General features: G+C 37.1%; 2 protein-coding genes across 2 annotated transcripts in view; both read right to left on the bottom strand.

Annotated features, from left to right (window-relative positions):
• LOC148947364 (lactase/phlorizin hydrolase-like) overlaps positions 1 to 13,833 on the bottom strand; it is a 232,719-nt gene that overhangs the window by 169,662 nt on the left and 49,224 nt on the right. The window contains exon 4 of the mRNA XM_089095777.1: positions 7,840 to 7,918. Coding sequence (XP_088951903.1) covers positions 7,840 to 7,918 — 79 coding nt within the window. The remainder of the gene's footprint in view (positions 1 to 7,839; positions 7,919 to 13,833) is intronic.
• The window catches only part of LOC148947365 (uncharacterized), a 511,279-nt gene that overhangs the window by 81,845 nt on the left and 415,601 nt on the right, over positions 1 to 13,833 (bottom strand). The window lies entirely within an intron of this gene.

Consider the following 13,833-nt stretch of genomic DNA (forward strand, 5'->3'; position numbering starts at 1 on the left):
GCTGTTCACGAGAAACACGTTATACATTAATATATAGAACGCACAGTTTATAGAATTAGCAGTATGATCATACCCTATCTCACCCATTATAAAAACCCGGACCAAGGTGCGAGTGCTCCAGAGAACTTTTTGCAGATAGAAACATAAGCAGCATTAGATCTTTTCACGAGTAGACAAGTCAGATTTTTCTTGGATACGAAACAAGTGGAAACCGCTATTACGAATGATGCACTTTGTAACCATTTCTCATTGATTGACGGAAACAGACTAACCCGCTAATGCAGAAAGAAGTGGGAGGAGCTTTTTGTTCGTACCGAGAATGAAGACCAGAAATGATCTGCGATAAACTTACTGGATAATTCTATAAACTGTGATAGAACGATAGAAATGTTTAATTTTGCTCATTATTTCGTTTTCAATTTAATTAATATGAAAAAAACACCTTTTAACCAAAAGTAAAGATTGTTATTACAACTTAAAATGAGCAGAAATCTAGCCAGATGAGAAGTCCTATTTATATTAAGCAAGATAAAGACCTATTTACACTGAGACAAAATTGAGCAGAATAAAGAAATTAAAGAACACAAATTGCAATGCATAACGAACCGACCCTTAAAATGTATAAAAATTACTATCTAATATCTAATTACTATCTAATGTATAAAAATTACTAATCTATTAAAAATCTAGGTAAGCGAATAATAAGAAGTACTAATAAGAAGATTCTTGCCCCTCAGAGCCAAGTATCATATGTACTTTTCTTAAAACAAAATAAATTAATAATACCTTTTCCGTCTTTTTTGCTGTTGAAAAAACTTCAGTGTTTTTTTTTTTACTTCCATAACAAAATCGTTCCAAGTATATTTGCAGAAATTAATCAAATTTTATTATTTCAGTATAGCAGAACTTTTATTGTTGTCTTTTTTATTTAAATCTATCTCTATCAAACGCATGAAAGACCAAAAGCCTAAGCTTTCAGACCACCAGTCTTAATAGCACTGTCGCGCTACCTGAATTCTTTATGATATTCCATTTTGGAAGATAATTTGCTAAAACTGAGAGAGCAACAAATCCTTTCCAATTTCTTAAGTTTCATCAAACGTTTGCTCCGCCTAAACTATGGAAAAGATATTCAAGATTGAGCACTAAGTATAGCATCGCAGATTCATAACATTCATTCACAAATTCATTCACAACGTTAAATTCATTCACAAAATTCATTCATATTCATTCACAACATCAACATTTTTAGATAAAACAACAGGTCACTCCTCGTTCAGTATTCTGTTTTGTATTTGTATTGTCTGTTGTTTTTCTCATAGTTTAGATTTTCATGTTGTCTTGTTTTGTCAGTCATCTTTTGGCATTTCTCCATTGTCCTATTTATGGGACTTGTTATTTGTTGATTTGATACTTTTTGTGTTTTTCTATGTCATTGTTATTGTTTATTGTTCGTTTCTTTAGTATATTATTTGTTGTTTTATATTTTTTACGCTGTATGCGACTGTAAACGGTTTTTTTTAATAATAATTAAAGAAAAATTGAATTTCAGCTTTTTATTTATCGTTCAGTTAGCCAATCTGGGGAAAAGCTGAGGAGGAGAGGGACCAAATAAAAAATTCAGTATCATTAGTCTTCTCCCTGCATTTGTCAGACAACTTCTGCATTCTCAAATTTTTTTGCTCTTTTCTTAAATTCCCATTATTTGCTCAAACTGTCCGACTGTCTCTCTCCATTATATACTTTATACTTTTCATAACATTGTGAGCATAATGGATCCTCACATAAGTACATATCACCGAACTTTGCTGCTTCATAATTCATTCATGCATAATCTTTCTAAGCCACCTTCAAATCGTGGTTTGAGTGGTACTACAACCTACTAATAAAACTGATCAGACGTATAAATTTTGAGTTTCCCCCCCGGGTACTTTCCTCCTCACGGAAAATTCTCCCTGTGAAAAATTCCCCACACAAATACCCCCCCCTCCTGAAAAAAAATAAATTGTCTGTATATTTCACAATAACCAATACTATATGTAAACAATGGGTAAAATTCATAACTCCTAGCCCTTTCCTCGGGGGCTGGAGGGAGGGGGGGGGTGTATTTCCCAGATGCATTATTATTGGATTTATAAACTATGTTGAACAAAATGGTTATCTCAAAATTTCCATTAGATGTCCTTGAGGAAGAATGGGACGTGGGAAGTGGATTTGTTGCCCTCCAATCTTTTTGGTCACTTAAGAAGGGATTCAGAACTTGTAATTTCTATTTGAAACAGTTCTGTACCGATCTTTTCAGACGGTTTGTTTGATATGATTATCCCTGGGGAAAAAAATAAACATGCATCCGTGATCTTTCTTTTAGCAAAATATACAAAATTTCATATTTTTGTAAATAAGAGCTTTAAGCCTCTGCAGTAGAGTTCTTTCATATGCTGAATCTGATGGTGTGTTTTCATTAGCATGTCTTGAGCTACTGGAGGTGTTTCTTCCCTTTTCCTAAAATCTTACAAATTTGCTCAGACTCTTAAATTCGGATTGGTAATCTTAAACTTACGTAATTTTATGTATTTGGAATCAGCAGACAAAGCCAACTCTTTTGATCCGTTTCTTATTTTCAAAATCTCTTTATTTTAGAGTTTCGGTTATTATTGGACCGAGTCATTCCTTACTTATAGTTCTATCCCACAACCTTGTTGAAAAACGAATCAATTTACTTTTTACTCTTTAGTTGAATTGGTATGTAATGAAAATGAAAGGATTTAATTAGCCAAAACTTTTCCCAGTTAAATAAAGGAAAGGGGCCTCAATTAGTGATGACGAAAGTGTTGTTGAAAAATGGGCAAAACACTCTGAGAATATATTAAACCATGATAAAGTTGAAGAAAATTATACAGAAAGAATAAATAATTTAAAAGTAATATGGCCTCAAGTGCTGATGGTGTGGTAAATGAGTTTTAAAATCTGTTAGTTGCAAAGTAAGAGTTAAATTACTAAAGATTATAAATGTGATTTTTCAAATACAAAAGGTAGCTAGTGGTTTATGGGAAAGCTTTAATCAAACCCCTTCATAAGAAAATTGATTAGGGTGAGTGTGGTAAGTATAAGAGGCAATAAACTGGTTTCACCTGGAAGCAAATTAATTAGCGTGATAGAATAGTAAAACTTGGTAGAGGAGCAAAAAAGTCCCCCAAAAAAACAATTAAGGTTTTCAGACTAGAGATTTCCTAGAATCTAGTTTACCCAAAGGTTAAGCGCCAAGATAAGATAAAATTTATTCTTCATTAAATACACATACAATATGACATGTTAATATACCCCAGAGGCTCATCGGCCTGTAAAGAAGGGGGAAGACAAATAAATTTCTTACTTAGAGAAGAAAAACAAAAGAAAATTTAAAATGATCACAGACTCACAGACCGAAGAGCAAAAAGGAGAAGAAAAGAAAATATTAATAAAATAAAAAAATAGATAACAAGCTAAATAGAATAAATAGACTAAATTAATTAAGTAGATTATATAGACCCCAAAAAAGTAGTAAGAAAAAAACAGTAAATAGATATAAATAACATCTAAGAAGCCAAAGAATTTTTAACAATTTTTTTAAACAAACCGAGTGAGTGGCACCCTTGATCTAATTCAGGCAACTTATTCCAAACAATATGACACGCCATTAGAGGATTAAAATCTGACCTATAGAAGGAGTAAACGGAACTTGAACATGAATTTTCATATTGTAAAGATTATAATTATTTTGATAAAGAAAGAAAAACGAGCAAAAATGGGGTTTTTATAGGCCAAATGAAGATACTGAAAAAACAAAACGAATATTTCGAGAGGACAAACGCCTCTCTTCTTCAGCGCGAAACGAAACGATGTATCAATAAAAGCCAAAAATTAAAAGATATAAAACCAACTACCTAACAACCATAAAAGCGAGTTATTCGCCAATATCCGCGATTTGCACAAAATTCAAAAAAATATGAACTGCCATCGACGGATACTAGCGAACAAAAACCCCATTTTTGCTCGTTTTTCTTTCTTTATGGGATGTCAGGCCAATGTAGTTTAAGAAAATATAATTATTTTGATCAGAGGTAAAAGATAGCAGAACACTTGGGGGCCGGGGGAGGTCACCATTAAGCTGAGAAAAAGTAAAACATGCACATGAAAGAAAGTACAGTGATTCAAGATCAAATAATGAGATAACTAATGAACAATTAGTTTCCTGAATGAGGTTTCTAGCTTTATTGTAAACCTTAGAAATTGGTTTTAACAGTGAAGGAAAGGTTGACATCCACACTATCGGACAGTAAGAAACGTAAGAATGGATCAAGCAGTGAAAAAAGATTTTCAAAATTGATCCAGGAAAAGTATGTTTACGTTTTCTTAAAATACCGTGACTCCTGCATATCTTCATTTTAATAAAATTAATGTGACGTTTGAAAGACAGGTTTTCCTCAACAAGAATGCCCAAAACAAGGGCATATCGGATTTAGATCTATGAATTATTCCATTTGGCTGGTGAATTTCTTATGATAGGGGATAAACCTCAGAAACACGCGAAAAAATAAAAAAAAACCGTACTTAGACAATTAAGTACAATAAAAAAACCGTACTCTCAAATAAATTTTCTAAATTTAATCGAAGCCAGCGTATGCAGCCTTCCCCAAGCAAAGATAAAGAGGGAGGTTTGGGCTGTGGGCTTGCGACCCAAACCCGGGACTTCAAGGGCCTGTCCCAGGGAGAGATCCTAACTGCAACCGAAACATCAAGTTTGAGCCTCGGATTTTCGAACCCCCTTTTGATGACGACCCCTGCATACCCAGGGACAAGATTTATAAATGCGAAAAAACATCTCAAATTTGGTTTCTGGAACGTCCGTACAATGTCTCAAGACTCCAAGACTGAACAAGTGCTAAGAGCATTGGAAGATTACCACCTCGACCTTCTGGCTCTGTTGGAAGTTCGATGGCTAGGATCTGGATCAAATAAACTGAATGGAGATGTGACCATTATACACTGTGGATCGCAGCAAAAGCGTGAACACGGAGTAGCCTTAATGATGACAAAACAGACTTCCAAAGCTCTATAGCAGCAGCAAAGAAGCTGAAAAATGGGAAGTCGCCTGGCGAAGACAGTATATCTGCGGAAATGATCAAAGCGACTGTTATGACCTGCCTCAAGTTCTGGACAACGCTGTTCACAGTAATCTGGACGACCACCAAAATACCTTCGGATTGGAAACGCAGCACCCTTGTGATGATCTTTAAGAAAAGCGATGCGTCCTTGCCAAGCAACTGGCAAGAAATCTGCATTCTTTCCATACCTAGCAAATTGCTGACGCACATTCTACTGCAGAGAATCCGCTCGCAGCTTGACAGACACCTTCGCGACGAGCAGCATGGATTCCAACCGAAAGGTTCATGTGCAGACCTGATATTTACTCTACGGCTACTGACGGAAGAAAGCAGAGAATGGCGCTCCAAAATTTTGAGAAGGCATTTGACTCAGTAGACCGCCAAAGTCTGTGGAAGATCCTACTGCATTACGGAATCCCTGAAAAGATAGTATCGCTGATCGTTGCGTTTTATGAAGATAGCGAGTGCTGTGTAACGACACCAGATGGTCAAACTCGTTTCTTCCGCATTCTGTCAGGAGTTAAGCAAGGTTGCGTCTTGTCACCGATACTTTTCGTAATCATCATTGATTATATACTGCGAAGTACAAGCACAGACGGAATCCAGCTGAATCCAGAAACATGCCTCAGTGATGTAGACTTCGCTGACGGCATCGCCGTCCTAGAATCATGCAAGTAAAGACACCAAGAACTCCTTGACAAAGTGAGGGAGAGAGATGGCCAGGTCGGCCTGAAAAAAAATAATGAGAAAACAAAATGGATGGCTACCACAGATTTACCCCTGAGCATCACTTGCGGAGACCAATACATTGAGCAAGTCGTCCATTTCAAATACTTGGGAGGCATAATAGAAAGCACCGGATCGACCACAAAAGAAGTGCTCACAAGAATCGGCCAAGTCAATGGGCCTTCAATAGATTACGGAAGGTATGGCGGTCCCAAAGCTTCTCTATACGGCTAAAGTTACGACTCTTCAATAGCAATGTTATGCCAGTACTCCTTTACGCAGCCAAAACCTGGCACTTGAGCCAGGAACAAGAGAGAAGAGTAATTGCTTTTGAAAGCACATATCTCAGAAGAATTCTCAAGATCCGTTGGCAGCAGAGAATAACAAACCAATCCATCCGTGACAAGACTGGCCAGCCTCTTGTGATATATATCATAAGAGTCCGCCGATGAAGATACCTTGGCCACATACTACGTATGGACAATCTCCGACTACCAAATGCAGCGATTTATTGGCAGCCATCGGGCCCACGCCACAGGGGCAGACCTAGGAACACCCTGCGTCGAACGTACCAGACAGATCTCCGTAACATGCACACATCAATCCAACCTCAGTGGGAGAACATACTTGCAGCAGCAAACCTGCGGGAAGATTGGCGGCTCATTCTTGATGCCCTGGGTGCGTCTGGATGCACAGGCGGATCTAAGGTCTAAGGTAAGGACTCTGATTCACAGTTTTCCGAAGTGCCAAGTGTGCTGTCATTAGCAAAACAAACAAGGACATCAGAAGAAGGCGAATTATAGTTGGCACTATGGGGACAGGAAGGATTCGGATGACAAAGTCTACAGCAATTAATAAGTTTCTGATTTTTTTACTACACAATGAAGATCATTTACATAAATAAAAAATAGCACAGGCCCTAAAACTGATCCCTGGGGGATCAGTTTTATTTTCACAAATTCACTTGTTAGGGTGACAGGAAAAGTGGATCAACAGAAGGTCTATATTTTCTTTTATTTGTTGTTTGCGGAATTTTTCCCCTCGCAGGACTTCCTGTTGAACAGGTTATCATAAAAGTTTGCGAAACAGCTCACTCAGTAGTAAAGCTTTAGTTCTAAGAAACCATTTCCGGAATATATACTCCTACAGTTATATGTTTTTAATTTCTTCTGCCACAAACAAAAGCAACATATATAAACAAATGTTTATCGATAATAAATTTTATAGTTCAATAAAATTTTGTCCCCTAAATTATTCCGGTTGTGGCAATTTCCAGAGCGACTTTGCCAAAAATATTATTTTTGTTTTTATTAAGAGCTCATTATCAGATTTTGGACGTCTAGGAACTCTTACATGAAAAATTTTAGATCTTTCACTCCTCAGCCATGGATTCCAGATTCCCTTCTTTCTTATTCTTGAGCTCTGTAAAAAAAAAAAAAAAAAAAAAAAAAAAAAAAAAAAAAAAAAAATTGGGGTACACATGTTCGGCAAAAATATTGGTTTAAGAATCAAATATAAAACAGAGCTAAAAAAATATGAAAAGCTTAAACATTATACTTCGAAATTCGAAGATACTTTACATCCTCTGTTTCAGCTCCTGGGCTCCTTAATTTAAGAAAACAAAGCCCCTCCTCTTTTTATCTCTTTCCTTGGAATAAGAGGTGACATTTGGTGACGAACCTCCTTATCTCCAAACACTTTTTAATGCCGTATAGACTTTTTTGTGGTTTTGGTTTAGTCGTGCGACATTTTCTTTCTTTATACAAGAAAGCAATAGTACATTTAATAAAAGATATTTAGTACAATCTAGCCATTGTCTTGTCCTTTCTTGAACTATCGTTCATTCAGGTTTAACCCGTTTGTGTAGGCTGTCTGACTTAAAGTATTGACAAGATGACCATTTTTCCAACACGTCTCTGTTTTGAAGATATTAAGAAACTTGTAGGGAAAAAGTAATGAAGATGCTTACGTGTATCCGGCAGTCCATTCAAAATTGTCCATCAGAGACCAAGCAAAGTATCCTTTCACATCAACACCATCCATTGTTGCTACATAAAAAAAATCAGCTTTACTAATTTATTGAATTTAAATTTTATGCAGATAGCCTATGTGGTACGAAGTCTGTTTAAGTTGTGTTTTAATTAGTTTAGCGTCTTTTCCTAATTGGAAAATAACGGTTACTAGGATCCATCGTCTTTTTGGCAATAAAGCGAATACGAAATAACGGTAAAGCAAAGGGCTCATTTGATTAGAAATTCAAAAAGGGCTCATTCGATTGGAAATTGAAAGGGCTATTGGAGGGCAACTAACCCCCCTTCTCACGCCAACCATTTCCCCAAACACATCCAATCAAAATTTTGAAATAGCCATTATGTTCAAAGTAGTTGAACGTTCTGAAAATTAAGTTTTGGAGGATGACAAACCCTCTCACAGCCCTCAGGGCATGAGTTGTAAGCTATGCCCTGGGGGTATATAAGGTTTTTATAGAAAATGTTTTCGTAGAATCTTCAAAAAGGGCTTATTTGATCGGAAATTGAAAGGAACAGAGCCTTTTTTAATAGTCAGAAGTGATTGCAGGGCAACTAACCCCCCTCTCACGCCAACCATTTCCCCAAACACATCCAATCAAAATTTTGAAATAGCCATTATGTTCAACGTAGTTGAACGTTCTGAAAATTAAGTTTTGGAGGATGACAACCCCTCTCACAGCCCTCAGGGCAAGGGTTGTAAGTTATGCCCTGGGGGCATATAAGGTTTTTATAGAAAATGTTGTCGTAGAAACTTCAAAAAGGGCTTATTTGATCGGAAATTGAAAGGAACAGAGCCTATTTAATAGTCGGAAGTTATTGGAGGGCAACTAACCCTCTCTCACGCCAACCATTTCCCCAAACATATCCAATCAAAATTTTGAGATAGCCATTTTGTTCAATGTAGTTGAAAGTTCTGGAAATTACGTCTTTGAGGATGACAGCCCCCCCCCCCCACACCCCTCAGGACAAGGGTTGTAAGTTATACCCTGGGAGCATATACAGTTTTACAGAAAGCGTTGTCGTAGAAACTTCAAAAAAGGCTCATTCGATTGGAAATTTAAAGGGCCAGTGTCCTTTTTGATAGTCTAAAGTATGGGAGGGCAACTGACTCTCTCTCGCGCCCACCATTTCCCCAAAAACATCCAATCAAAATTTTGAGATAGACATTTTGTTCGGTGCAGTTGAAAGTTCTGGTAATTAGAACTTTGAGGATGACACACCCCACCCCCAACAACCCTCAGGGCAAGGGTTGTACGTTATGGCCTGGGGGCACATAAGTTTTTTTTATTGAAACCTTTGTCATAGAAATTTCAAAAAGGGCTCATTCAATTTGAAATTTAAAGAGCTAGTTCCCTTTTTAATAGTCTCCCGGTATTCATGCCCCCCCCCCCACGCCTATCATTTCTCCAAACACGTCTGGTGAAGATTTTGATATAGCCATCTTGTTAAACGTAGTTGAAGGGTTAAGAAATTACGTCTTTTAGTATGACAACCCCCCCCCACAGCCCTCAAGTCCCAGGTTGTAAATTATGCCCTGGGGGTCAATGAGGTTTTTATAGAAAGCGTCGTCGTAAAAATTAAAAAAGGGCTCATTCGATTGGAAATTGTGAAGATTATTGCCCTTTTTAATAGTCGAAGTTAATCGGAGGGAGAATTACCCCTCCGATTAATTTCCCCAGACATTTTCGATCAATATTTTGATTTAGCCATTTTTCTAAACGTAGTTGAAAGGTCTGGAAATTATGTCTTTAAGGATGACAACTCCCCCCCCCATAGACTTCAAGACAAGGGTCATAAGTTATGCCCTTAGAACATATAAGGTTTTATAGAAAGTTTTGCTTTAGAAGCTTCAAAAATGGCTCATTCGATTGGAAATTTAAATAACTAGCCTAGTGCCTTTTTTATTAGTTGAAAGTGATCAGAGGGCAAATGCACCCCCCCCCCCTACGCCCATCATTTATCCAAACACTTCCAATCAAAATTTTGAGATAGCCATTTTGCTCAACGTGTTTGAAAGGTCTTGAAATTATGTCTTTGAGGATAACAAATACCCCCATCCCTCAGGGTAAGGGTTGTAAGTTATGCCCTGGGGGCTTATAAGGTTCTTATAGAAAGTATGGTCATGTAAACGTAGGAGGGGACTCGTTGGATTGGTAATCAGACGCTCTAGTGCTCTTATTAAGAGTCAAAGTGATCGGAGGGCAGCTACCCACCTACGCACGTCGTATTGTCCCAAAATACGCCTAATAGAAATTTTGATAGCTATTGTATTAAAAATAGTTTAAACATATAACAAGGCTGTTAGGGTTGAAAAAACCCTGAGATTAGGAGCAAGGGCTGTAAGTTATGTCCAGGGGGTATTTAGGATTCTTATCGAAGTGAGGGTTGTCTAACTTTAGAAAACAGCCATTTAGTTGAAAATTCGAAGTTCTAGTTCCTTTTTAAACGTCAAAAGTGATGGACGGAATTTAACCCCCTCCCCCTCTTCTACAACCTCACCTTTCACCAAACGCATCTGTTCGTTCAAACAACACACAATAATGTCTCAAGGGATGACTCAGCCACCCAGCATCCTGGGGATAGGGTTGTAAGTTATTTTATGAGGGTATATAATGTTTTTATTGAATGGGCGGTCCTATAAACATCAAATAGGGCTTATTTGATTTGAAATTGGAAGTTATAATGGCCTTTTTAAGAGTCAAAGTGATTTGAGAGCAAACAGCCCCATTCCACGATCAGCATTTGCCGTAACACTTCCAATCAAAATGTTGAAATAATAACTTATTTATCGTAGTTGAAGGTTTCGGAAATTATATCTGTGTGGAAGACACCCTCCCCCCCCTACAGCTCTCAGGGAAAGGGTTATAAGTTATGCCCTTTGTGCATATAAGGTTTTTTTATAAAAAGGGTGGTCGTATATGCTTTGGAGGGGACTCATTGGATTGGTAATCATAAGTTCAAATGCCCTTTTTAAGAGTCAAAGTAACCAGCACAACTACCCCCCCCCCCCACATACACAGATATATACACACATACACGTCGTGTTTTCCTGAGATTAATCCAATAGGTATTTTGAGGCAGTCCTTTTATTCAAAATAGTCCAAATATTATATAACAAGGCTTTTGAGGTTGATACAAACCACCAGAGCCTAACTGCGAGGGTTTTAAGTTATGACTAAGGGGAATTTAAGATTTTAAGGAAGGATTGGTTATATAAGCCTCATATGTTTCTCATTTGGTTGAAATTGGCCTCTCTCGGTATTTTTTAACTGTCAGAAGTGATGGAGGTCAAGTAGAGCCCCCGCCCCCCCCCCACCAAGCTACTCTTCTTTTCACCAAATGCATTTGATTGAAATTGTGTGGTAGCAATTTTGTTTAAAATAGTCCAAAGAACATATAAAAATGGTTCCAGGGTTGGCACAATTTCCCAGAGCCCCAGGGCAAGGGCTTCAAGCTATGCCCTTGGGGCATATAAGGTTACTATAGAATGAGCGGTCGTATAGATAGAATGGACATACACTTTCTAGGGTGTAGAATCCTTAAAACCATTGTTATAACAATATTAAGATTATCTATCTTTCAAGGTCTTGTATACTATAAATGGTTGTTGTTTAATATTTAGATTTTGTTAATGAATGTGAAGAGCAACATTAAGACTCTAACTTCCTCTCCATATTAAAAGGCCAAACTGACTATTTAAATTGAACTTATAAATTCCGATTATTTATAGTATTTTGATTCACAAACTGCCATTTCACGTCCTATTTCTGATAATACTGTACTCTGGTAAGAGATTAGTGTTAGAAAAGTTTTTACTCAAAATAACATCCTAGGTTTGAATTGCCATTCAATGTTTGATGCTTTTATTTAATTACCTTTTTACTGTTGCTTAGAAAGGGCCTCGGTTAACTTTTTTTTATGTTTGTTTTGTTTTATCTTGTCTGTAAGAACCTACGGTTTGTTCAAGGTGCTCGGCTGACTAACCATATTTCAGACAGTAGGTTGTGGAAAGTGTTGTTCAATCCCGCCTTCTAGGGATATAATGAAGGGTCGAGATGGCTAGGACACGTTCTGCGGATAAAGGATGACAGATTGCCGAAGACTGTCCTTTTCAGATTGTCCTTTCCAACTGCCTAGGGCTAAATGGAAAGCAGGTCGTCCGCAATTTGGGTGGAAGGATGTCATAAAGAAAGATTTAAGAGAAATAGGAACTTTCTGGGAAGGTGTAAATAGGGAGGTTTCTAATAGATTGGGATGGAAGAGGAGCGAGCGTAGCTGTGTTGGCCTCAGGCAGCTTGGTGCTGCGGTGAGTTGTCAGTAGCAGCAGTAGTAGTAGTAGTATTTACTTTTGTGAACTGAGGATGGTTGAGTGGAGGTCTTACCCAAATAACTGCAGATTTATCCTCCTAGTTGTCACTGGCAGGAAATCTCTTCGTTTTTTGCTCCTCCACAATTTGCTTCATTTCCTTAAACTATTTGTTAATACTAATTGGGGGTGCAAAGTAGTACTAGGGGCTAATAAGGAGGATGAAGAATAAAGAGAAGCTGTATTTTTTTTAGTTAGCCTGGCAATGGAATGAGTTGAAAGAATTAGTAGTAATAGTTAAAATTTGAATTATTCTGCCATTTATATAAATAATTCAATCAAGGGTAAAAGTCCAAGCACAATTTATGAAGCACACTAAAAGAACTAGTGACGTTCTGAGTGGGAAAGAAAGAGAATAAAGTTTTCACCCTCCCAGCAGGGAAAAAATAAGACATACTATTCAAAAATTTTTAATCTAATTAAGAAATGTGTAATTGACAATCCCAGTAAAATCATTTTTCATTTAGCAGGTTGAATCTAGTTAAATATTTCGAAAGCTTTTTGGAAGAATAGAAAATAAGTCTGCAAAACAAGATTAGAATATTAGAAGCTGCAGTGATGACAGTAGTCAAATATGGTTCTTAATCATGGGTGCTTCAAAAAGAAGATCAAGATTTGCTAGATGTTTTCCAGAGAAATTGCTTAAGGATTGTTCTGGGCACCCGGCTAACTGACCGTATTTCAAACAATAGGCTGTACGAAAAATGTGCTTCAATACCGCTCTCTAGGGCTATAATGAAAGAAAGGTTGAGGTGTCTAGGCCACGTTGTGCGGATGAAGGATGACAGATTGCCGAAGATTGTTCTTTTTGGCCAACCATTTAGGGCTAAACGGAAAGCAGGTCGTCCTAGTCTGGGTTGGGAGGACGTCATAAAGAAAGATTTAAAGGAAATGGGAACTTCATGGGAGGGTATAAAAAGGGAGGCTTTGAACAGTTTGGGATGGAGGATAAGCGTGCGTAGCTGTGTTGTCCTCAGGTGGCTTACTGCTGCGGTGAGTTGTCAGTAGTAGCAGTAGGTTCAGCCAAAAAATCTTCTTGTGGTGTAGGAGTTAAGAAAATGTCCAAATTTTTACTTTCGAATCTAAAAGGCTTTGGAAAGTTTTGATAACCTAAATTAGAAAAAAAAAAAGTCCCGGATTAGGATCGTTAGTTCTGCTGTTTATTCTTTTTCATTTTAAAGTAAAAGTGTCTGTTCAATTATTTGGTTTGACTCAATAGGACGCTAAAAGGATAATGAAGAATTTTCTCTTTCTTATAATTAATGTAAAGTAATGTTTACGTAATTCTTCAAAAAATAAATCAGAAATGAAGTAAAAAATGAAAACGGAAGAGTAAAACTCATAAAACATCCTATTTCTTCTCTCAAGAACGGATTGGTGTAGAGCTGATAGTCATACTTAAAGTAATTAATAAAAAACAAAACAAGACAATTTTTTGAACAGTTCTCAAACTGAGATTTTTGGATTGGTTAAAACGTTATATTGGAAGAGGAAATCAAATATGTCCCTTTTATATTTATGTTCAGCAAAGCACAAAAACTACTCTAATCTTTTCAGGGGCTTAAGG

Source organism: Artemia sp. Qi Xiang Cuo, chromosome 10 (genome assembly GCF_049724085.1).
Source record: "Artemia sp. Qi Xiang Cuo chromosome 10, ASM4972408v1, whole genome shotgun sequence".
In the NCBI taxonomy this organism is placed as follows: Eukaryota; Metazoa; Arthropoda; class Branchiopoda; order Anostraca; family Artemiidae; genus Artemia; species Artemia sp. Qi Xiang Cuo.